General features: G+C 33.2%; 1 protein-coding gene across 1 annotated transcript; it reads left to right on the top strand.

Annotated features, from left to right (window-relative positions):
- The first annotated feature begins 1,234 nt into the window (after positions 1–1,234).
- LOC134692290 (uncharacterized) lies at positions 1,235–17,837 on the top strand. The gene is made up of 11 exons (XM_063552739.1): positions 1,235–1,946; positions 4,605–4,724; positions 6,421–6,534; positions 7,134–7,256; positions 7,474–8,359; positions 8,986–9,109; positions 10,828–10,987; positions 11,709–14,837; positions 15,409–15,561; positions 15,993–16,113; positions 17,738–17,837. Exons 1-11 carry the CDS (start codon positions 1,235–1,237, stop codon positions 17,835–17,837), a joined length of 5,742 nt encoding a protein of 1,913 aa, XP_063408809.1.
- The last annotated feature ends 7,969 nt before the right edge of the window (positions 17,838–25,806 follow it).

The raw sequence follows: 25,806 nt of genomic DNA, 5'->3' as shown, positions 1-25,806 counted from the left end.
CTGGAAGTGTAGAATAGTTTTACAAATATTCAGAAATACAAAACTGTGGCGAACTTGATCAAATAAATGGATTAGATACACATTTATTTTCCATTAACATTTTTGTTTACACTGTGTTTAAATGACCGTGAACTCATTTCTTTCAAGGAGGCTATTTTTAGCCACGATACTAAACAAAACAGTAATCAACCGGCCGTGGACGATAAACTACAGTACAGTCAACGTGAAACTTGCCCATCGCACCAGGCGTGGAACTAAAGGTGGAAGGAAAGTTGTTCGTTCTATTCGTACTTTGGTAAGTTCACAAAAAAATTGACAAACTCGTAACTACTGAGCTCATTCCAGACGGATACGATATACATCAGGTATCACGAAAAGACCAAAGAGGCGGCGGTCTAGCTGTTGTCTACAAAACGAATCTTGATGTCAAATTAGTTAAAAACGATTGTCATTCTACCCATTTCGAACTAATGGAGTGTAAAAGTGCTACAAAAAATCAACACCTTCGATTATGCGTGATATATCGTCCACCTCCATCTAAAGCGAACAAATTCCGAAATTCAATCTTCTTCGAGGAATGGTCACGGTTTCATGATCGTACTGTTGTTGTTTCAGAAGAACTTATCATAACAGGAGATCTCAACTTTCATCTAGACGATCCGACGGATAGTGATGCACATAAGTTTCCATAAACACTCGAGGAACATGGACTCTTGCAACATGTCACCGGTAAAACACATGTACATGGTCATACTCTCGATGTAGTCATAACGAGAGAAAACAGTTCTATTTTGAGTGATATACCTTCAATTCAGGACCCACATCTCTGTGATAACAAAGGCAAACCCTCTGGCGACCATCTAGCAATTTCGTCACAAATTAACATCAATAAACCACCAAAACAGTGCACAACAGTGACATTTCGGAAATATCGTGATATTGTAGTCAAAGATCTTATCACTGACTTGAATAATTCCGCCGTTCTTTGTTGTCCGGAAGGATCATCAGATGAACTGGTGAAAGTATATAACTCTGAAGTTCAAATTATCATCGATAAACATGCTCCGTTACAAACAAAAGACATTTTGCTAAGATCTAACACGCAGTGGTATACCGATGATTTGCATTCAGCAAAAAGAGAGCGCCGGAAAGCTGAGAGACAAATGCGTAAAACTAATTTAGAGGTGCACAAACAGAATTATAGGGACAAAAGTGTACAATCAAACATACTGCAATGAAATGTAAAAATGAGTACTTTTCTAACAAAATCCTAGAAATTGGACACGATCAAAAACAGCTGCACAAACTTACGAACCATCTTATGGGAAATAAAGCAGAAACTGTACTACCATCACATCAAGACGAACATGCACTAACCAATAGATTTGGTGGATTCTTTGTTGGGAAAATAGACACAATTCGAAACAACCTGAGTAATTCTAACAAAACATCAACAGAAGTTGACAATGCTCTTGAAGCCGATGTAAAATTCGACGGAAATCCGCTTACTTCGCTTTCACCAGCTTCAGCTGAAGAAGTTCGAAAGATCATCAAGAAAGCTCCGGTGAAGTCATGCGAACTCGACCCAATTCCTACTAACCTCTTAAAATCATGTCTCGACAGCTTACTTCCTATCATAACCAAGATAGTAAACACTTCAATGGCAGAATCCCACGTTCCTGCATTTTACAAGGAAGCGGTTTTAAGACCTTTGTTGAAAAAGCCCGGTCTTGACGCTGATGAGTTAAAAAACTATCGTCCCGGTTCGAACTTGCCTGTTACTTCAAAGATCTTGGAAAAGTTGAGTGAAACTCGGTTTGAACAGCATCTTGAAGCAAACTCACTTTTTGACAACATGCAGTCGGCATATCGTGCTTGTCATTCAACAGAAACGGCTCTACTACGGGTTCACCATGATATAGCATTGGCACTCGTCAATAACTGTTGTGCGGTACTTGTTATGCTCGATATATCCGCTGCATTCGACACTATCGATCATCCCATCCTGATCAATCGGTTAGAATACTCTTACGGCATAACTGGCTCAGCGCTGTTATGAATGAGATCCTATCTTGAAAGTCGAACTCAACGTGTAGCAATTGGATCTGTATTGTCAGATGTAATAAACATTAAACATTGCGTTCCGCAAGGTTCGGTATTGGGACCCCGATTGTATTGTATTTTTGCAAAACCGATCAGTGAAATATGTCGGAGACACAACTTTAGCTATCATGGGTATGCTGATGACACACAAGTTTACCTAGTTATCAAACCACTCGATAATTGGGACAACATATTTTCATGTCTAGAGACTTATTTAGCTGACATTAGTAAATGGAAGTGCTTAAACATGCTGAAACTGAACCAAGACAAAACGGAACTAATCTTATATTCACCAAAACATCGTGTAAAGGAATTTTCGAATTGTCATCTGTTATTTGATGGATCAATAGTAAGTAATGCATCTGTGGTAAAAAACCTTGGTGTTTATTTTGATAGAACATTAAGCATGGAAAAGCAGGTCAATGGCATCACGAAGTCGTGCTTCTTCCAAATAAGGAATATTGGTCGAATTCGGCAATATATCACTGAGGATGCCTGTAAAACTTTAGTCTGCTCGCTCGTCACGTCACGTCTAGACTACGGAAACGCTCTGCCTTATGGAGTAAATGCCAGCTTAGTCAATAAGTTACAGCAAGTACAGAATACGGCAGCCAGGCTCGTTAGACGTACAAAGAAACATAACCATATAACACCAGTTCTTGTGTCTCTTCATTGGATCCCGGTGCAGTACCGAGTACAATATAAACTTATTTTGTATACTTTCAAAATCCTGCATGGCCTAGCGCCCGTCTATCTTGAGGAACTCATTAGCGCCTACCAACCATCAAGATCTCTTAGATCGGAAAATGCCATACAGCTGATACAACCTCGTGTACGCACCAAAATCTATGGAGAAAGACGCTTCGATAAAGCTACTGCGAGCCTCTGGAACAATCTTCCTAACCATCTAAGACATGAACACTCAATCGAACTTTTTAAGAAAAATTTGAAAACCCATTATTTTAGACTCGCTTTTAGTGATAACATGTAACTTTTTTTATACTGACATGACTTTTTAACTTTGTTCTTTTCGTTGTAGTATAATATGTCTTTTAATTATGATAATAAATTTTTTCAACTTTTCTGTAGATTTTTTTTTTTTTTTTTTATTTATATGTCTTTCAAAATTTTATTTCATTCTTATTGCATTGATTGTTTTAATGTTTAACATCTTTTTGTCCTTTTAACTGCATTGATTGTTTTATGTTAAGCGCTTAGAGTAATTTTTAATTAGATAATGCGCTATATAAATATTGTAAATAAAAAAAAAATAATAATAAAAATGGCACACCCAACATTTTTTCAACAAAATTAAAGATCACAGCCTGTTTATTCTAAAAGGAAATAGACCTCCCCCTCTCCGCTATCCATTTTATTCATAGATATCAAACAATATCTTACTAACTACTAAAATATTTCTTTAATATATTACTTTTTTTTAACAAAGTCGCATTTTTAAAAGTCTTCAATGCGTACAATATTTATCTTTTACTTCAAATAGTTCTTTTTTTTATCAAAATTATTAGATATCATATTTTTTTTATTTATCATGTTTATAGTATAACATTTACTGCTTTATGGCTATCTTAGTTTCTCAAATGTTTAGTCTTGCTAAAAGTATTATTACTTTCTTGGAACATCTTACAAGTCAGAAAACCCCCCCAAAGAAACAAAAGAAACAGGCCGGTTACAACCAGCCGAATATGTTTTTCTGCACTTGTAGTCAGGTCAATGTCGGATATGGCCTCGGACCCTGACCTGTTACTCGTGCAGCAAAAGTATCCAACAATGGCTGTTTCCGGACTGTTTCTTTGTTACCTGTATTTTATCTAATACATATATACACATTTACATTGTATCATAGTTTTAACACCGTAACACTCTTGTACACTATCCTTCCTATTGAAATTAAAATAGTTATCATACAAAACAAAAGATTAAAACCAATTAGATATAGTTGGCGGAAAATCAAATACATATTATAAGAAACTAATAGAATTGATGTTAATAATAACAGTAACATAATTGTTTTAAACACATGAAAAAAGTATCAATGAAGATCATAGCAAAATCATCACTAAGTGACCACAATTTATAAACAAATAAAAACTACCAATAAAAATGAAAGACATACTCATAAGGAATGAGATACAAAATCCCTTTTCTGATTACATTATCATTAGTATTTTATAAGGAGCAATCCAAATGAATTGAGAGAACCATAAAAAATTATTAATTTGACTCCTTGTACATGTTGTAATTAAAATTTTCTGATGCTTAAAATGACGCATTTCCCGCTTAGAAAAAGCAATTTGAATTTGTTAAATTTGATCGGGACAAAACAAGAGTAACCTAGAATGTTTGGGTAAATTGCCTGTACAAAGAGTATGAGAATTGTTTTTCACTCGTTTGGTTGGCTAATCTTGTAAGTTTTAATGGAGTTTTCCTTATTTTTAATCACAGAAAAGAATGTGCTACTTCAGTAATTTGTATTGTTTTAGATAACAACGAATGCCTTGGTTCTAATAAATGTTCCCAGTCATGTAATAATACCATAGGATCATATGTCTGTAGTTGTGACCCAGATTATCAACTAGAAAGTGACGGATTTACATGTACTGGTAAGTCTTTTAGTTATGATAATATTCAGTTTTAATTTTATTGAAGTACAGTGAGTGAAAAAAAAGAACGCTTTAACATCCTCTACAGGCGTTATCAGCAAAAGTTCATAGTTTATTTGGAAGTGTTGTGGGTGCGTATATTATAATCATTTGATGCAGGGACATAATTTCTGTTTTTGCATTGGAAAACCGAGAACGAATCTGATAAAAAATATTAAAAATTATCATATAAAGAATTTGTAAAAGCTTATAAATGAAATTGCATTCATGCATTTCGGATGAGTTTTGGATAAAAGAGGGACTAAAGATACCGAAGGGACAGTCAAACTCGTATATCGCAAACCAAACTAGGGGTGATCTCAGGTGATCCGGAAGGGTAAGCAGATACTGCTCCACATGTGGCACCCGTCGTGTTGCTTATGTGATAAATCTGGTAAATAGTCTAGTTCGGAAGGTCACATTCATGAAAGGGAAGGGGATTATAGTTATGAAGTAAGGACCATATCCGATATCATTTGTGAAACGGTTATTCCATAACGGTCAACCAGCCCGTGATGGCGTCCGTAAAATTTACGAAGGAATGATTTCAACTTCACCATTTGGAACTCTTTCTTAATAGTTTCCTTGTGAGCAGTATTCCTCTATCAACAAAATCACGATAGGAAATGCAAGTACGAGAATATCGTATCAATTGGGAGATATATACCCCATATGCAGGTGCTGCTGGAATGTCGCTACTTAGAAAAGGAAAGTTCACAATGGGAAGCTGAAATCATCTCTTTTGTCGTAAAGTTTTTTTTTTTGACCGACCCTCATTGTCGATTTCTAGATGTAAGTCACCAATTTTTGAATTGTTTAGTGAAAGAATGTCATCTTTATAGCGGAAAGTAGAGTTAAATGATATTGCTAACTTCTTATTATTTTTCATAAGAAGTTCCTGCATGAATTCAGCCTCATAGTTATAAAGAAACAAGTCGGCAAATAGATGGGTACAGTTTGTTCTCATTGGGATGCCGACAGTCTGTTGAAAAACACGTTCTCCGAACGTAACAAATATGTTGTCAACCAAGAAATCAAGCATTTTGATAATATCGGTTTCAGAGATTTTTTTGTTTAAATCAGAGTGATTCTTTACAAAGTAGGATTTATCCCTCCCTAAGACAAGATACTTGTATATAAGACAATTATCCATCAGAGACCGATTAACGCAGATGTAAGATATATTATCGTACGGTGTTCAACAATAAGAAAACGAATTCTATATAGCAATAATGCTAATGCCTTAATGACCAAAATGTGAGCCTAACTAAATGTTCGGGTGAGAGCTTTAATGCAAACCAAGACAAGTGCTTCGGACGGATACCTTTATACATTTTTCATTAGATTATCAACGATGTGTCCAACAGCATGAAAGTTCAAGAACACTGCAATGACTAGGCTTCCGGTTCTGAAAGGCATGTATATTTTATAAAGAGTTTGTACAAAACTCGACACTTGAAGATCGAAAATCATTCATTCATGGTATCCATAATTTTTGACAAGGCAGAAATATGACATTTTGTATTTTTTTGTTTGATGTGTTAGCGCTTATTTGAACGTTTTGTTTTGAATTTTCCTCTCAAATTTGTATTTTTCTGATTTTTAGTGATAAATATACACGTAACCTTAAACAGTTGCCTTCTAATATCTTTTGCAGATATTAATGACTGCCTAGGGATAGAATGCTTTAATGACGGAAGTTGTGTAGATTTCCCAGGATCTTACACCTGTAAATGTATAGAAGGATTCGAAGGAGAGCATTGTGAATTCGGTCTGTTGTACACATTTATAAGATTAAAATATAGTTTCGTCAATCATAACATCTTTGTACAATTTAACAGAATGACTTGCCATTAAGCAGCAGCATGATAGTTATAAATCACACGTGAATGTGCAATTGATAATTCATTTTAAATAAATTTCTTGACTATAGGGTCTTCAGTGTGATACGATATTTATCGACTCGAGACTTGAAATTATGTCTGTCGTGAGTTGATATATGTCGTTTTGTACAATACATGGAGGAATCTGCAATCTTAATGATTTATACACGATATTCGGACTAACTCAACATTTCGTTTTGAATGATCTGCAAAAAATTTGCTATATGACGTCACTAGACCTGATTGCCTTTAACATGACGTCGCAACAGTAAAATTCTGAGAAAAGCAAAAAATTTTGATAAATGAAGAAATGAGAACGAACGAATCACACGTTGATTTAATAGGTCAGGAAAAAATAAATCGTATAAGCATTAGAGCAATTGTAAAGGCTAATTTCGAAAATGTCCATAATATATATTACGGATGTATACAATTCTGTCTTCTAGATAATTGATAACTAAATTCAAATTTGATCGTTCTTTTGTAGATGTAAATGAGTGTTTATACTTAAATGGGGGATGTCAAGACCAATGTTTAAATACAAATGGATCATTTCAATGTCAATGTAGAGATAGTACAGTTTTAGAAGAGAATGGTGTGTCCTGTAGGGGTAAGATTATGTTGTTTGATTTTATATATATAATGTGTCTGCTCTAAGAAGTAATAAACAGAAGAAAAAAAACAGATGATAGTTTTTCATTGTAAACTCTGGATCTCTTTGGCACTAGTTGTAATTATTAATTCTAATATTTTCAAATTTCTGGTAACGAACTTTATTTTGTTTTAGGTTTGTTAGTTTACTCATACTTAATATGTTGACTTTGCAGGTGATAGCAATCAACCAACTATATTTCAAACGTATAACATTGCTCGAAGGCTGCTGCCTCGAGGCTGTGCCTTTACAACTCTAATGTCATGTCAGGCAGCTGGCAATGGTTTGGAAATCAAACTGTCATCAACTGATTCGTGGTATCGATTAAATACAAATATCAACATTCAATACACTTATGGCATTACTTTTGCCGAAGTTGGTAACTTTTCCATTCCAGTTTCACTGTCTGGGTTGATTGTAGTGATAAAAACGGGAACATTTGAACTTATAACTGGATCTGTTGAATATCAGAAAACAGACGGAACACAAATGTACGACATGCATGATGAGAATTGTATGTTTTTCAGTACAACTCCTAAAGACATTTATGACTTTGTATCATCTGGATCGTTTCTGGGTACAGTATTTGAAAGTTTAAAAAACAAACTTCCATCGTGGTTACAGTTTTCAAAATCAGGAGTTGGTTTACTCTCCGTTACCGATCTCAAAACAAATGTTGTGAATGGTAACAATATAGACACAATTCATGAATGTACCGGTGCTCCAGTTTTCGTTGATCGTCTATACAGTGTTTTTGTATTTGGATCTGACATGGCTATCAATATTTATGGCAATCGGATACATGTTCCAGGACCTCTTGAAGGCAATAAGTTCTGTGTTATTGTTGACATCTGTCAGAATACTGGTGGAACAGTATTCCTGATGCTTCCACAAGAATCCCGTAATTTGTTTGATGATGTAGAAATGTTGGAAGATATGACAAAGAATGGACTGCGGTTTAGACCAAGAGGGATTGGATTGTCACTTGTACAGGGTGTCAATGTTCACTACAAAACTTCTAAACTTGAACTTTGGAATGGCGATGAACTTTTTCAGTACAGGTATATAAACAATCTTCTTAACCATTTAAAAATTTGTACATCTCAAATCATTGTACATTAGTTTATACAATTAATGCTTATGTAGACTTTCCATGTATATCTTTTCCAAAGTCTTTTAAAAACGTTTAGTGACAGTATTAATGTCGTGTGTTATCTTGTTTTTGTAGTCAGTAAATTCGACTACAGTTCATAAAACAGTGGCAAGCAAACAACCATCTAGTGTACAAAAGGCAGTTTGGATATTATCTTACCTCTCTAAAAATCACAATTGCCTGTTAGCAAAATTGTTCTATGAAATTCATGTTTCTTTTCGAACGTCGTTAACAGGTCATTATTTATATAATTTGATTGATAGACTAAACTTTCAAACCAGATAGCATAAACAGAAATTTTTCGTTACAAACAATATCTTTATAATGAAATATCAAAGACTAGTGGAAACAATATAGGTATACGAAATTGACCTGTCACAACATGTATCTCCTTTTGTTCTTCATGAATGATGATTGATAGTTTATTCATTAACTGTTGCATTTAGAAAATGTTGCGAACATTGGTCAAGGATAAAAGAATGTTGCACGATCAGATATGAGTATACCTCCATTTGTTAATCATTTGCATTGTAGAATATTTAATTCTGCAAATCTATGGCTCGGAACAGACATTCAGTATAAATTAGAAAGTGAATACTTCAACCTAGAAGTAACAGGTCAAACAGACGTTTTCTTTGCAGTTCCAAGTATCTCTAGCGTAAGTAATTCCATTAATCATTAAAAGTTATTACTTCCCCTAATGTTTATTAAATCATATATTAAAGGTTTATTTATTATTATGAAGGACAGATAAAATGTATTTGAACAATGTAAAATGTATAGACACGATAAATGTTCTAGGCGTAGAATTTTTAAAAATATTATCTTTCTTTACCAAAAACATACATAACTTCAGCGTATTTAGAACAACTTTACGAAATATTTTGTTTTAATTACCCGACAGTTTGTAATTTGATTTGGCAGACCAAATAATTTTATTCAAGCTTCACTGACATTGCCTAATCAGACAACCAGCGTAAGGTGTAAAAATAATAAAAGGAGTGAGAAAGATACCAGAGGGACTGTCAAACTCATAGATCAAAAAACAAACTGACAATGCCTTGGCTACTACAAATGAAAAAGACAATCAGACAAATAATTTTGCTCACAAAAATCTAATGACTACGCAACACAAACATCTCAAAGGAGGGGGAGCCAATCCTGCTCTATATTTGGCATCCGTCGTATTATAACACGTTACTAAATAGTCTAGTTCGATAGGTCTCTATCGTAAAAAGAGAAGGGGGTTGCCGTTACGACGTGAGGAACATAATTTATATCATCTGCGAAACGGTATTCATCAAACGGCAAACCAATTCGTTAAATTTAACAAGTTGTTATTTCAACCTCACCATATGGATTTCTAGGTTTAAAAGCGGCCTTGTGAGCATTTTCTTGATGTAAGTGAAAACATGGGACGACTTAGCTATATCTGTTATATCAATTATCACAGTTCGATGGGATGTATTCGTTCAACATGGTTACCAATTTTTGAATTATTTTGTTAGCTGAAAAAAGGTTTAAGGTTATTGCTAACTTTTTCTTTCTTCATAAGAATTTCCGGTACAAATTCAGCCTTATAATTATAAAGAAACAAGCCAGCAATACCCTTGATATTTTTTAACAGTTTTTACTGTTCTGTGTTTGATATCTTGTGGTGTTTGTCGTTGATGGAATATGTTGGTTGTTCATCTCCGGTTTGCATGTTGTATAGACTTTTACATTATTTGTGTGTATATTTCCCTGTTATGAATATTCTAGCGCGTGTGTGTGTGTGTGCTTGATTTAGGTCACGTAGTGCTTGAGCGATTTTTGTTAAAATGTACACTTCCGTGTTCATGATGTTACTTTGTTTTTCCTTTACAGTTGATTTGTTTCCATCGGTTTTAGATTGTAAACGAATTTGTTTTAACTCAATCAATGATTTAAAACTGTTGATCACCGATATACTACTCTTGCCCATATACATACTTTTTATCCTGAGCTCTTAAAATATCTACGTATTTACACGTCTCTGAACATGATAGTTGGTGTTTATTCTTTTGGTGTGTTTGAGCTTTTCATTTTAGGTACTTTTGGAGCTCAGTATTTTTCTTTTTTCTTTCTAATTTTATTTTTAATTAATTGAGCTCAAAGGCAAACTAGAACTAGCCCTTGTCCTATTTCGTGAATATAATTATAATTACGCAGAAAAAAAATAAAAAAGCATTTTCAAAAATTTAATACATAGGTGGACTGACTACTTAAACCCCACTTTCTTGAATTATTGTTTTAGAATGTTTTTTAACAGTGGCAATCACAAGTGTGAACTAGCATACCTAATTATAAGTCTAGCATAGTTGCTACGGTTTAATAGCAATTCCTTGTCCGTTTTAGCTGTTTTTGGATTTATTCATTGAAGAATGGAATGGTCTTATACAGTTCAAAGATTTCACTGCTTCGCCTACATTACGCGTTCCAATGTTTGGGAAAATGATAGAAATAACCTTCAATGGCATGGTGATGGCAAGTTTAGATGTATACTTGTCATTAGGAGGTAAGTTTTTTTGAATACGATATACGCATCAATAATTTGTTTGTCATTTCTATTAGTTAAATGTTTACCTTATCAATCAGAGAAAATATGTTGACATTGTTTGTTCCTTGTACATTTTTCATTTAACATGAATTTAAAAAATAGTTTATAAATAGTTGCAATTATTCTGCCTGCGAGCATGACATTCGATCCGATCTATATAATGATTTTTAAATTCAGAACTCCTTGAAATACCAATAGAACTGTGGAAATTTATGTTTGCCTTGTCCTTTTCAACTAGACAAACATTGTTTTAGCATAGTTTTGGAAGCCGCATCTCTTGTTTTTTTTTTAAAAGTTTTTCATCAAGTTTCCATACTACGGTACTTGCTCGTTTACATACAAAACAAAAATTGCAGATATGTGGACGGTTATATATATTTTCAACTCTGCACTTCTCGTCACTCACCAGTCTTTTGTGCACGCGAGTGGTGGGCAAAATGTTTATCCTGACGATGTTGTTCATATTTATATATGAATAAAAGACGGAGTTACCAGCTGAGATATGAATTGATTTGAAACTGTCAAAACCAAATAAATAAACAAAACAAAAAAGATGACCAAACAAATCTCAAAATCACTTGAAACACGAATAACCCGAGGAAATCCCCAGGATATACATTGGTAGATGAAGCTTTAGTACAACTTTGTTCACTTTATATTGTATCTTTTTAACATTAAGGTTTAGATGACAGAATATTGTGTGGAAACGGGGCTAACCCAGCTGGTGTATTTGTATCTTTCCTCTTGGACGTCAATCCTTTTAGAAATATTCCTATTGTTGGTGACTGGATTTTTAGAGCTGGTTTTCGAGTTCGTGCGTTTGTTACAACAGAAGAAAAACTTTCAGCTAAAACACAGATAGATATTGTTAACGACATTTTACAAATGAGAAATATGGTTGAAAAATATAGAACTCTGATCGAAGACTTTATGAATAATATTATCGGTATTATTGCCGGCACTTTAGAAGATACGATGAGTCAAATATTGAACTCACTTAGAGAGCTTGAAACAATACTGACAGAAAGGTTGGCCGGTATATCTGACTTGCAGTATGTTTTAAGCGACGTGAAACAATTGTGGAAAAAGTATATAGCATTACAAGAACACACAACTGTTTTACAAGATAAATTGGAGTTTCACACTGAAGGATTTGCAGCAAACCTATCTCAATTAATTGAGACCGAAACTAAGAGAATTGGGCGTAATATCGATGACACTATATCTAAAATTACCACAAAGGTCTCTTCATTGCTTGGGTCATATACAGGATTAGGTGTTCAGTTCACTGGTTTTGTTAGTTTATTTTCACTGGATTTCAGTACAATGACAGTAGAAGTGGTATTTTCTAAAGGTGGTCTTGGGCAGTGTAGCAAATTTACAAAAGTTTATGAACTGTTACAAGGCGAGTCTGCTTTTCGGGTACTTGCAAGTTACACTGTTTCTAAGAAACTTGGATATTTTTTGTCGTTAGATAAACATCGGGCCTTAAGTATTGCAATTGGAGATGGCAAGTTTGTTGCACATGCCACTATGGGTGTTTCGGTTTTAGGAATGAAAGCGTCAGGTGATCTTTTAATCAGTAACAATGGATTGTTTGTCATCATAGAGGGTAACATTTGGGATATTTTTGTTGCAAGGGTAGAAATGTCAGTAGAATTAGGACGGAAATGGCATGATTTAACATTTTCAGTACAGGGGAAACTGTTGGCAGCGTCAGAGTCACAGAATACAATATCAGGAAGAGATTCCGATTTTCAGGGTAGTTATTTAGATGGCCTAAAAGTGTTTGCACGAAGAATTGCTGATGAAGCCAATAAAAGACTAACCTCAGCTCAAAATGGCTTAACCATGGCTCAATCGGTAATGACATATGCTCAATCAAAGATTAGTAATGCCCAAGATAATGTCAGAAATTTTCACTCAAAATTTGATGATGCAATCAACGCACTTGACGTCGCCAAACAAAAAGTTGATGAAGCCAAAATTCCTTTTGAAAATGCACTTCAAACGTTACGAAATGCCCAGAGAAATGTCGATAACTTATGTCGGATAAGGGATTGCCCTTGGTTGTGTATCCCAGGAGTTCGATGTAGATGGTGTAGAGGTCGTATTGGGTGGGTTCGATTTTCGTATCCATGCTGTGGATGGACCAGTTGTTTGTTCAAGGTACCAAATATTTTTTGTGAGTGGGCGAATATGGTTTGTCGAGGTATCAGGTTTATAGCCTATTTAGCATTAGAGGCCGCTAAGATTTTTGTAAGGGTTCCAATGATGATACTTGATGCTGCCAAGGTAGCATTAAAAATAGCACAAATTGCAGTTGATAAAGCTAGAGTTGTTCTTTATATAGCAGAAGGCGTACTTGAAGTTGCAAAAATTGGACTTGAAGTTGCAAAAGGGGGGTTAGAAATAGCTAAAGGGGCGATTGAGGTTATAAAATATACTGTAAAGGCAGCGTTATATGTATTTGAATTAATTGTGCAGGGAATTCAACAATTGATTGATGTAAGGAACTGTGGATTTGAAATCGAATTGTCAACGCAGGATAAAGCTCTGTTTCAAGTAGGTTGTGACGTTAAGGCTTTCGGATTAGGTTGGACAACCTTTCAGTTTTGGTTTGACTTCAGACATCCTGTGACAAGCATATTGCGAATAGCAAAAGCTACGGTGAATACATTATTAGATTCCGTTAAAAACCTTTTCGGAAAAAGAAAAAGGAGAGATATTTCGTTTAAGGCAATGTCAAAGATGCATCATGTTTTAAAATTATATAAAAGAGATACTTTTGATTTTTCAAATAACCAGAGTATGTATCTAAATGAAACAATTTTCCAAGATGATCATAATATTTCTGATGGTGAATACACAACTGAATACAATGATCGAGTAAAATACTTCAAGAGTAAATGCGAATCGTTTAAAACGGTACATGAATTTTTAACACTGACGGTAAACTATTTGCTTAACATATCAGCTGAAACAAGTGCGACTCTAAATGAGAGTACCAATTATCGAAATATAATTGAAAACATCACATCTTTTTCATCGATTGATAATATGACACTCGAAGACTCAGGTATCAGCGAGGAATATGCCCAAAGCGACTACAACTTAACAGCTGATGAACTAAATATAGTTCTCGAAGAGGTTAAAACAAACATGGTAGATGATCCAATTATTTCCGAAATTGCAAACGTCACAGGAGTTGCATACGACATGATCAACTCAGGAATGGACGAAGCCAATTCCCTCCCAATCATAAGTAGTTGGTTATTTGAAATGGAAAATATAACCTTAGATTACTTCGATACAAATGACTGTTTCGATTTTCAGGACTGTCTTCAACATACATTTTCTGTGCTTTATGATCAATTTGCGGATATTTCGATAGAAAAGACTGAACTGAGCAGAAATATAACGGTTGAAGTTGAAGACATCTTTGTGAAACTAATTTTGAATGATTCACTCTCTACGGTGGATATTTATGAGATAACAAGCCACCTGAGTGTTAACTTAATTGAGTTGTCAGACGCAAATATGTTTTGTTCTTTGCCTCCAACGTTTGACTCGGTGTTACAAAACCAGACATTCTTGTCGGGAGATACTCTAAGTCTTGTCTGCAATGTCTCAGGAGATCCATACCCGAGTATATGGTGGTATTACAACGATAGCCTTCTTCACAATGAAACAACTAAAGAACTTAAATACGTTGAACCAACGTCTACGCATAGTGGTTTTTACAGTTGCGTTGCTGGAAATATTGTCACGAACCTCACATCGAAAACTGCATACATTTATGTAACAGGTAATTGCCTTAGAATTTATATCATTAAATAGACACGTTTTGCATTAATATGAAATATCCATTTTAACATGATAAAGTGCAGAAATATTTAGCGTTACAAAATTAAAAGATAATTTAACAGAGGTTCGAATATTAAAATCTCTCTTGAAACTTTACCATTCGCATTTTCACTCTCTTATTTATTTTAGAACTGGATGTTTATTTCCGTATGATCGTAATATAGGCATATGCTACTGACGCTCTTTATATTATGAAGTTTTAACCATTTAAATTCATTGATTGAATTTTTGTGTTGTTCCGTCCTTTATAAGCACCGAATTATGGCGGTCAGTTTTTATTGGTAGAGGAAGCCGGAGTGCCTGGAGAAACCCATCGACTTTTGATAAAAAAACTAACAATCCTGGTCAATGATGATTAGAGCTGAGTGCACCCACACTGATGCCCCTTTTAACTATTTAAAATAAAACACATGACTCTGTTGAAATAAAGTTTATCAGGCAATAGTATAAAAAAAACCATTCATCTTTCGCTAGTGCATCAATAAGAAATATGTTAATAATTTACCTTCCAGAATGTGCACCGGGTAGTTATTATCTGTTTGGATACTGTTTTGCCTGTCCGAAAGGAACATACACAAATAAATGGAACCAGAACAGCTGTGTAAACTGTCCGACAGGATACACAACAGACGGTGAAGGATCAGTTCAGGATACGGACTGTTATGGTAAATTTACCGATATACATATCATATCAAAATGCAGTATATCTAAATGAGGAACAGTCAATGAATCAAGAGCAAAACAAAACAGAAAAAAGATGTAAACATAGAAAATAAAAGACGAGAAGAAAACAATTAATTTATCTAAAATTTAATCAGGCACAATCTTTGTATTCAACAGAGTATTCAACTTCAAAGGCATTGCCATATATAGATGCTCAGATTAAGCTTTGGTCCTAACCTTCAGGTATTTCATTATGATGTGAATCCGATGATTCAACAAAAACACTTCAATCAGTGAGACAAACTGGAAAATTATTAAAATCGTAATAATTCAAATATGAAAGTTTTCCGTCCATGCAATTTCTTTTACGCTCACATGTAACCCATAAAACATCATAATTTTTGTATGATTAACTGACTTTTTAACAATACAGATTCAACTCCATTGGTGCAAATACTGGTTGGAACATTTTTTGGACTGGCTATTGTTGTAAATGCTGTTATAATATTAGTAAAGGTGATGAAAGCGAGAGTTGTGAGAAAACAGGAGATAAGGTATGCTATCAGTTATTTTGATCATAAGTTTATGGTTAACAATAAGAATAAAAGTAAATACCAATGAGACAACTACCACCTCTAGACATAAAGATATGTAAGCAATGTATAGTCATGTTCACGCAAAAATAGAATTAGGCATGGGGAAAAATTAACGAGGTCGTCTTGTACTTTGTATGAGTTGAATTCTAAAGCTGTTGAATAACTTATATTTTAAATATACAACCAGAATTCTATTTTCTCATTTATTTATTTATATATATATAAATATAATCAGTTTTAAAATATGAATTGGAATATAAAGCATTCCATGTACTTCTGTTCATAAGGGTAGTGATATCACTGTCCTAATGGATGGTTTAATCTAGTCAAGGAATGTTTGAATTGGATTGGTTACACTTGTTTCGTCGCAACAGTATATGTTGATACTACAAATTATGTACTCTAACATGATAAGAGGTATCCTAATTTTATAATTTTATATATTGGAAAAAAATTGAATTGATAAAGATTAGACAAATAAAAACAGAAAAATATTGATCCAAATCCTTATCAATAGTTTTCTAACACAACAATATAGTTATACCTCTTTGAACTAATACGTTGTCACAATACTTGATAACGTGTACTTAGTAATTTTGGAACGAAAACTTGTCATTGAATGTGCTAGATTGATTGGTAAAAAAGTCGTGTATTTGAAAGATCATTTTTCCTGTCTCATATTAAGTCTTAATATTGAAGCTAAAACTGATAATTTATGTTCTATTGCAAAAGACAGTCACAAAGGTTTTGATGATATTTTATATATTCATGTTAAGCCTCTGACATTTTTAGCGATTTTGGATTCTTATGGTTGGTGATCCTTTTCCCTCAGTTTTTGTTTATAACTTTTATTTTGTATTCTTGATGGGTTAATGAGATTCGATCATCGGTTTACTACTGCCTGATATGTTTAAATCTAACTGAAAATGAATGGAACTGGGTTTGCAAATTAGACTCTTTATGTCTTTGTATATGAGTGTATATGTAAAATATGTAGCACTACTGTGTCATTATATTATCGTTAGCACAATTGGACAATTTAAGTAGTTTCGTCGACTTAACTTATTGGTCAGAGCTATGCTATAGTTTTCATTTTTGACTTATTAGTTTGAATGTTCCTCTGGTATCCTTTACAACTTACATTTTGTTCATTATTGTGTTATTTGTTGTAAGTATATATTAGTCAAACAGTTTCATTAGTATTAAATACTTGAACATGCTTAACTTCATTGTTTGAAATTGAGGACATTTGGTGTTGGTAAAATGAGTGAATGTGTGGTGTGTGGTAAACTTAAAATTAACATTTGATCGTTTTATTGCTTGTGGTACATTTGTTATTGTGCGTTTGTTCAAAGCAGTCCATTTCCCCTAAAGTTCTAAATTCTAGTACTGCAGATTTGGTTTATAATTTATAGTCGCTGTCACGTAAAATTAGCACCATGTTTTGGGTTGAAAAATTTTAAACCAAAACATGGTCCCAATTTTTCGTGACGGCCACTATAGAAAAGATGTTCATGGACCATCATCTATATGATAATGAACAACATGCATTTTAACAATTTGATTATTTTTTTCTTTTCAGGCCTTTGTTACGCAGTGTGCAGACAGCTCAACAGAATCCTGTTTTGAATTCCAGTAAAATGAATGTCAGTGGCAAATTACTGTACATTTCATTAACCTAATTTGCAAATGTTATTTTTCAGTAAAAATTCTAAATAATGTATATTTTAAGACTCTTCTGCAGAAATTGGTTTTATTTTCATTGACGTTTTATTGCCCCTTTAATTTGCAAATAGAGAAATTCTTGAATTTTTTCAAATGTTTAATGTGAATGATAAATAAACAGGAGGAACTAATCTGGACAGTATATCACACATGCCAGTGTAGAGTAACCTTAATGACAAAACTACTCACATGTGTATACTATATAGCTACTGTCTTCACAAGAGTGTTACATTGGTAAAAAAGGCCAATTTCCATATCATTTTGTCTATCAATATGAGCAGCAGCTTTGCCCAAAATAATATGTTATCAGCATCAACATCTTTGTATTGAAGAAATTGTAGCATAAAACGATTCAAGTAAGACTGTAGCTAATATTAATAAACCAATGAAAAGATACCAAAAAGAGGCCTTTGTTAGTTTTTGTAGTACTGCATTATTGGAGGTCCAACGGTAAATTACGTGAACAAAAATTAAAAAATAATGATATCGTTATATGACAGATAAATGTCTTTTTATATGCCTCCTCATACATTCATTGTATTAATTCATAAAAATAACTTGAAAAAAATATGTTTTATGTTTGTTCGTGTCTTTTAACTAATATTCATGATATTTAGTAAAAAAAATAAAACGTAATAGAAAGAAAACGGATTATTTTCATTTCAGAGACATCGGTCCTCTAAGCAGATCAAATCGATTATAATTGTATTTCGCGTGCACATATCCTACTCTACATCTCTACATTTAACGTGAATTTGTCAAATAGGACCATTACCCAACGCTTCCGGTAGGCGTTATCGGTGATCTACAAATTAAAGATGTGTAGTATCATCGTCAATGAAACTAATATTCATTGAATAACGTGAATTGCTTCACTGCTTTTATATCAAGAAACACATATTTCCTTCAGAATGATTGTAAAATGTTTTATCGGTAATTTGTACATTTTTCCTTTGATGTGTACTCGCTGATAATGTTAGTATCAGTGGACTGGTTGTGATATAAAAATTATTAGGTTAGTACGCAAATGACATGCGCGAATGCAACGCGTAAGGATCTATTTTCCCCTTTCATTCACAAAACTGCGCGTAATTTTTTTCACGGAAACGCACAATATTTTTGGCGAATAAAACACTTGACATAGTTTAAAATGATTTTTGTCAAAATATGAACAGTAAATGCATGAAAAAAGACTTTAAAAAAAAGAATGATTGATATATGATTGTACAACTAACATACCGTCCTTGATTTTAATCCGAGTTTTTATCCATACAATACCAATACATAGCCTAGTGCTGTTCCAAGTAGTTTTCTTTTTCTTGATATGTTTTAATTTTGTTCTACCTGTTCAGTCACTATAAAGTGTTACAATTCATATATAAACGCAATACATATATAGTGACCAAAAAGGTACCGCAATCGAATCAGAGAAGCTAGAAAAAAATGAAATTTACGCATTTTCGACATTTTTGTGGGACCATCATAAACAAATTAAAAAATGTCGTTTCATTGTCAATATAACTGATATTCATAGAACAAAGAACAAAAAAAGTGAACCGTAATCTTCATGTATGCGGATCTAGGATAAATCTTAAAGAGGGAAGTATAACCGGGGCACCAAAATTGTGTGGGGGCTCCTGTATAAATGTCTCCTCACAGTTCGTTGTTAAAATTATTTGCTATCAATTTGATCGTTTTCGTGATGAACACTGAGCGAATTATGACAAAATTATGTAATTTTATCCACTAAACTAAGTAAAATATCATTAAAACTTGTCGTTGAACTCGAAATGATGGTCGATGAAAAATCTGCTGATTCATATCGTATCCATCTTATTTCTGACTATCAATATGATGATGCTTTGTGAAAAATAAAGAAACTTGACTGAACGGTATGGTACCATTATATTTGCCATTGTTAGTTTCATGTCCAAAGAAGAATATTAAAGAAACGCATGCAATAATTCCTTTTCAATACTTTGTGCATAAGAATGCCATGTTTACTGCACTGTGACAAAATTTCAAATGACGTAATGCAGCATTTGACGTCAAGTGTGATTCGCCGTGATTCGACGCGAAAAAGAAGTTCGTTTGTTATTTTCTCTATTATTGTAGTGATTTTTTTTGATTTTTTTAATTACCGATAAACAGAATAAATTAAGGACCTTTTGTTTTTGACACTCGTCCTTCGGGCTCACCTGATATTTTACTGTGATAAAGTCAGTTTCAAAAACAAAAAGTCCTTTATTCTATATATCGAATTAATTGACTGTTTCTTTAACTGACACGTAACAAGAATTCATGTGTCCAATTTGTTGTAATGGTCAATATTGATTGCCTACTATTGCATATTGTTTTTTCAAAGATTTGTTCATCACTGAACGTACCCTTTGAATTATTCAGAAAAAAATGAAAATTCGATTATGACAATATTTCATCTTATTTTATCGACCTGATTATACCGTTATTTTGATATGATATGTTTTACGGGACCTTAGCTATTCTCAAACCCTCGCTACACTCTTTCTCTTTAACCGTTTGACAGAAAGAGCCCATACCTAATAAGATCCGATATCATATATAGATGTTGTATCATACATGTAATGATATTTGTTCTTTGGTTAAGGAACTTTGCCGAGTTAATACCTTTTTATATTGTAATACACTGACACAACTACTTTCAGGTTGAATCAGAGAAAGATTTAATATTTGGTAGATTTGTTTTTCATTATTGTTGACTAAACTTTACGATTTGACAAGTTATTTTGCAAGGTAGTTACGTAATTTTTTACCATTATATTGTAGCACGATCATTTGTTGTTAGACCATTACGCTGTGGTGGGATTGTTTTATTATCATTTAAAAAATATTATTGCCATTTTGGGGCTTTAGCTTTTTGTTCCTATTATCTTAAAATTTAAACTCTGTGATAGAAACTCAGCTGAGAATATTTGCAAGAAATCTGTTGTACATTGTATCCTTGCTTGACCATATATTGCTTTCATTTTGCGTAGACAGTTTTTACTGGGGTTGACGAACTTAGACTATCGTCATCAGTTTGAAAAATGTATACTAGTTACAAATGAAGTAACACGTATATTCACAATGTTTGACCGAAGCGTTTCAGAAGCAGATGCTTTTTTTGCAGTTACAATTGTGTCTTTTCTTTATTCTAATCGAAATACTATATACAACTTTAGCAATTCTTATTCACATTCTTTGTACATTTACCGTAGACGATCAGGCGCAGTAAAAGTTTGCTGACAAATTATGTATAAAAAGTATATGCCTACATGAGAATATTTTGTGTGTCTTTCTTTTTTGTATTTGAATAATTGTAAATCGGGTAGATTATTAACAAATATTTTTCCCAAAAAAGTATTTATTCAGTTTCACTTTTCGAAATTTTACTTTAAAATTAGAAGGGCATGACGAACCAATATACATTGTAGTGGTTCATGTTGTCAGTCAACTGCGTTTTTGAATAACCTTCCTTTACTATACCGCCAGAAACTACATGTTTCAGACATTTTAAAAGAATAAACTTTTTGTAATTTTAAGGAGAACTTACATATCAGGAGAACTTACATGTGTAGTAATCTTTGATATTCAAGAAAATATTTAGAAAAAATGATAAGATATTAACTTATTAATTCTCTAGTGAAATGTGGTTAAAAACATAAAGCACGTATGTATGACGCGGAATTAGGGTCATAAATATCGAATTTAGCATATGCTTAAATCATTTTAGCATATGCTATATTATATTTTAGCATATGCTTAAATGATTTTAGCATAAGCTAAATTCATTTTAGCTTAAGCTTAATTTATTTTAGCTTAAGCTTAATTCATTTTAGCATAAGCTGAATTCATTTTTGCATAAGCTAAAATCAATTTAGCATATGCTGAATTGTGTAGCTTATACATAAATGTTGGCGCGGAATCAAGGTCATAAATATTTAAATAAAAAATTATTTTAGCATATACTTAAAGAATTTAGCTTATGCTAAAATGAATTTAGCTTATGCTAAAATGAATTCAGCTTATGCTTAATTAATTGTTTTATCCAATCAAAATCTCGCTTTCTTAACTACTTTTATAGGACTTTATACTTTTCTCTGGTATAAATAAATAGCCACTCTTCTCAAATTAATATTTTTTTTTCTAATGTAAATACATATATGAATAAGGGGTACTATGGCCCTCTGTCATTCCGCTAAATCCGTCTCGGCTGCCAATTAAGCTGATTTTGTATAAAAAATTAGGTCTCGCATGTTGGAAAATTTATTTTAAATTCTTGACACGTGTTTGTTGTTTAAATAAAATTCTATGTGTAATTGTGTATACACTGTATTTGATCTTTTAACCCGTAACAGTGCTATAGATACACAATGTGTAAATTTGTTGCCGATTATAAATGAAAATTTCACTGCTGTGTGGGGTTTAAAGGTCGAATACAAAATACAATGTATACATCAAAATAGATGACAAGTTGAGATTCGAACAAATGATGTTTTTCAATCTTGTTCAATGATTTAGCACTATCAGAAATGCAGGTCAATTTCTATTTGCAGCACAATCCCATTAAAATTTTGTAGTTTTCGAGTAGTCCTGTTTTTGATCATTCTTAACTTTTGCCAATCCTTTTTACTTGTTACAGGAGGGGTCAGTGCCACACCTCCGGAGACTTCGATGTTTTTCAATCTTGGTCAATGATTTAGCACTATCAGAAAGACAGGTCAATTTCTATTTTCAGCACAATCTCATTTGTAGTTTGAGTAGTTGTTTTTGATCGTTCTTAACTTTTGCCAATTCTGGAGGGGTCATGCAGTGGAAGGGGGGGGGGGGGGGGAGCTTTGTATCTTTTTGATATTTTGATTCCAGCTTTTGGAAGAAACATATGTTTTTAAGATGAAAAAATATTTGTTTGTTTCAACCTCAGCTAATGCTAAAATTGAAAGAAAAAAATGGCTTTATGTATACTTGTCGCAAAAAAAATAAAATTATTAAAATAAACTTTGTCCGGACAAAATCCATAATCCCCTTTACCACCCCACCGTCTTAATATCAAATGGTTGCTGCCTTAGTCGTAAGATCACTCGAGAAGAATGAATACATCCAAGCAAGCAGTGCATAAGATCTTGAATAGCTAAATCGACTTCTCGGCCATTCACGAAAAACTTTGGATCCCGTTGTTTAACTGGGTAAGTGACCAAAAAACGTTCCTATTATATTGAGCGTAGCAAGAATTTCTTCCCCTGAATAAAAAAACTGATCAATTGATTTGATTAAAAACTGTGCACAATGTTGTAGTGCTTAAAAAAAAGGTCAAGCACAGACACTTTTCTCAGAAAAAATATAACTGAAACCTTAATAAAAGTGCCTGTGAGGCCAAATAAATTTTCAGCTCAATTACATTTGTAGTTTTAGATCGAAGTATGTTGTTTTCAAATTATGTATCCCCCTTTTTTCCAGATATAAAAGGGGGGATAAATCGAGTCAAATTTAATTAAATGTACATTTTTTGTAAGTGTAAACGAGGCATTAGACAGTGACTGGATTTACTACTTAGAGCTTACCTATTACCTTAACCATGAAAAAACTTTAAAACAAACCATATTCCATATAAAATATTGTGAGCTTCCATCTAGACTATAAGGATGTTAGCAATTAAAGGCTACCATACAGCCTTCAATAATGACAAAAACCCATACCGTATGGTTGGCTATATTTTATTTTACAAAAAATCAAAAATAAGTCGACAGACATGAACCATCGATAACCACAGTACTATAATCTTCTAACTTGGGACAGACACATACAAAATATGCATGCAAATATAGTTAAACATGCATGTGAGCGTTCAATTCATCCTTGAACTTGGACAGTGGTGTAACAGTACAACATAAGAACAAACTGTAAAATCAATTAAAAACAGATTAACTTTAAAGATCGGTACGAAACCACTAAAAAAAAACACACTAACAGTATTTTTAGATAATAGCTATAGACACAAAGCATCGAAATAAGAATATGTACAATTACTGAAAGTGTGTCCAAAGGCTTTTTTAAGCATTACACTAAGACTGATATAAATCTTGTTCTCTAAGACTCAAGTATCAATCACTACATAACCAACATATTTAGTCAGAAACAGTCTGATGGACGCCTCCAGGTGTGGGAATTTCTCGCTGCATTGAAGACCTATTGGTGGCCTTCTGCTGTTGTCTTTTCTATGGTCAGGTTGTTGTCTTTTTGACACATTCCCCATTTCAATTCTCAATTTTACGAGAAACGCAATGGCCTTGTATTCTACAATTCAGGTTTTTGAAAAGTTGTGATCCAAAGGTTTTTGAACATCGAAAATTTGCAATAAAAATAAAAGTTAGGATCGACTACCACAGTTTCTTTAAGTTCCACCATCATCTACATATCATATAAAGTCAAGACAAAAATCGACAAATTACTGTTTAGTTTAAGATTATTCCTGAAAAAAATCAAATGGTTCAGGTTTTAAGTCCGACTGGTTAAGCAAAATTGAGTTAGGAAAGCACAAAGAAAAAATGTCACGAACACAGCGATTTCTTCCTACCAATTGATTTTGTTTTTACACTTATTGTATAATTACACCAAATGCAAAAAAACAAAGTACAGTTCCAATGGTCTAAAAGGCCCAGGTGGTACAAGTCATGGCTTGTCCTCACCATAGGTCCAAACTTATGTCTGCAAGGTCTAACAGGCCTACCCCTAATTTTTAAAAATCTTACAAAAATTCCCTTTGGTAAATCATGTTTACCCATAAGGTACAAATGATAGGTAATGGTCTATGGTTCAATGGGCATAAATGCCAAGGTGGGACAATTCATGGTTTGTTTCACCATAACTCCAAAGATAGATATTTTATGGATGTCTTCAAAAGGTCCGAACTTGGGTCTAAATAGTTTAACATGCCTACCCCAAATTTTTTAAAGAGTGTCAAAATTTTCCTTACTTTTTTACCTACTAGGTGCATTTTATAGGTAATGGTCAAATGTCTAATGGGCCAAAAGGCCCAGGTGGGACAACTGATGGTTTGTCCAACATGCCTACCACTAACTTGTAAAAGTCTGTTAAGTACGTTTGAATCTTATACACATTTTAGGTTTATAGACATATCTAATAATCATCGTAAACTTCATTTATGTCATCCAATAAAAAAAAAAATCTGCAATATTCGACGGCAGGTTTATTTTCATTTAAAAGATTCTCTCAAAATATATTTAGAAGAGTCCACTGGGGCATTCATTTTGTTTAAAAAGAAGACCTTCTGGAGCGTCCTTGGAGTCGCATAAATATAGCCGGTAACCAATCATTATATTGTCATCCGAGAAACGCAAACACTAAACATATTTTTTCCGAAACATCCCAAAACATTCTGGTGACATGTTTTTATTGTGAACGAATGAAATATGCTTTACTAGTATACAGTAGAGATCACTTCTAACCTGTCTTTAAATCTTTCAGTTTTACTGTCAAGAGAACTGTTCTGGAACATTAAGTAGTTCTCATGACACCTTTGTGGCACCGTTAAAGTCCACAATAATAAGTCCTCACATATGTTTTTATCATTAGAAAATCAGTTTTTTTTTTGTCCCAGTAGTACAATACAAAGCATGGGTTTTTATTCTTAGTAGTTACAAATGTAGATCAATAAAAAAAAATACAGAATCTATAGAAGATTTTGTTTCGTTAATTCGATTTTTGTATTATGATGATCAGTTCAGTGAATCAAATAGGCCAATTTGGACATCATTTCTGATAAGTTATCTAGCCATATGTACTTTTACTTATAATAATGGTTTACTTTTACAAATTGTGACTTTGATGGCGACTTGTCTCCTTGGCACACATAGTACTATGGGCGTCATTCGGTTTATTGGAGAGAAA

This window comes from Mytilus trossulus, chromosome 12, assembly GCF_036588685.1.
Source record: "Mytilus trossulus isolate FHL-02 chromosome 12, PNRI_Mtr1.1.1.hap1, whole genome shotgun sequence".
Lineage (NCBI taxonomy): Eukaryota > Metazoa > Mollusca > Bivalvia > Mytilida > Mytilidae > Mytilus > Mytilus trossulus.
This window is presented reverse-complemented; position numbering and strand designations above follow the sequence as displayed.

Bases quoted from the DNA above. Each gene is read 5' to 3' on its own strand.
- LOC134692290 (XM_063552739.1), top strand. From the start codon at position 1,235: ATGAAATGTAAAAATGAGTACTTTTCTAACAAAATCCTAGAAATTGGA. The intron at 6,535-7,133 runs GTCTGTTGTACA...GTTCTTTTGTAG, and splicing joins AGGAGAGCATTGTGAATTCG to ATGTAAATGAGTGTTTATAC. The intron at 9,110-10,827 runs GTAAGTAATTCC...TGTCCGTTTTAG, and splicing joins CAGTTCCAAGTATCTCTAGC to CTGTTTTTGGATTTATTCAT.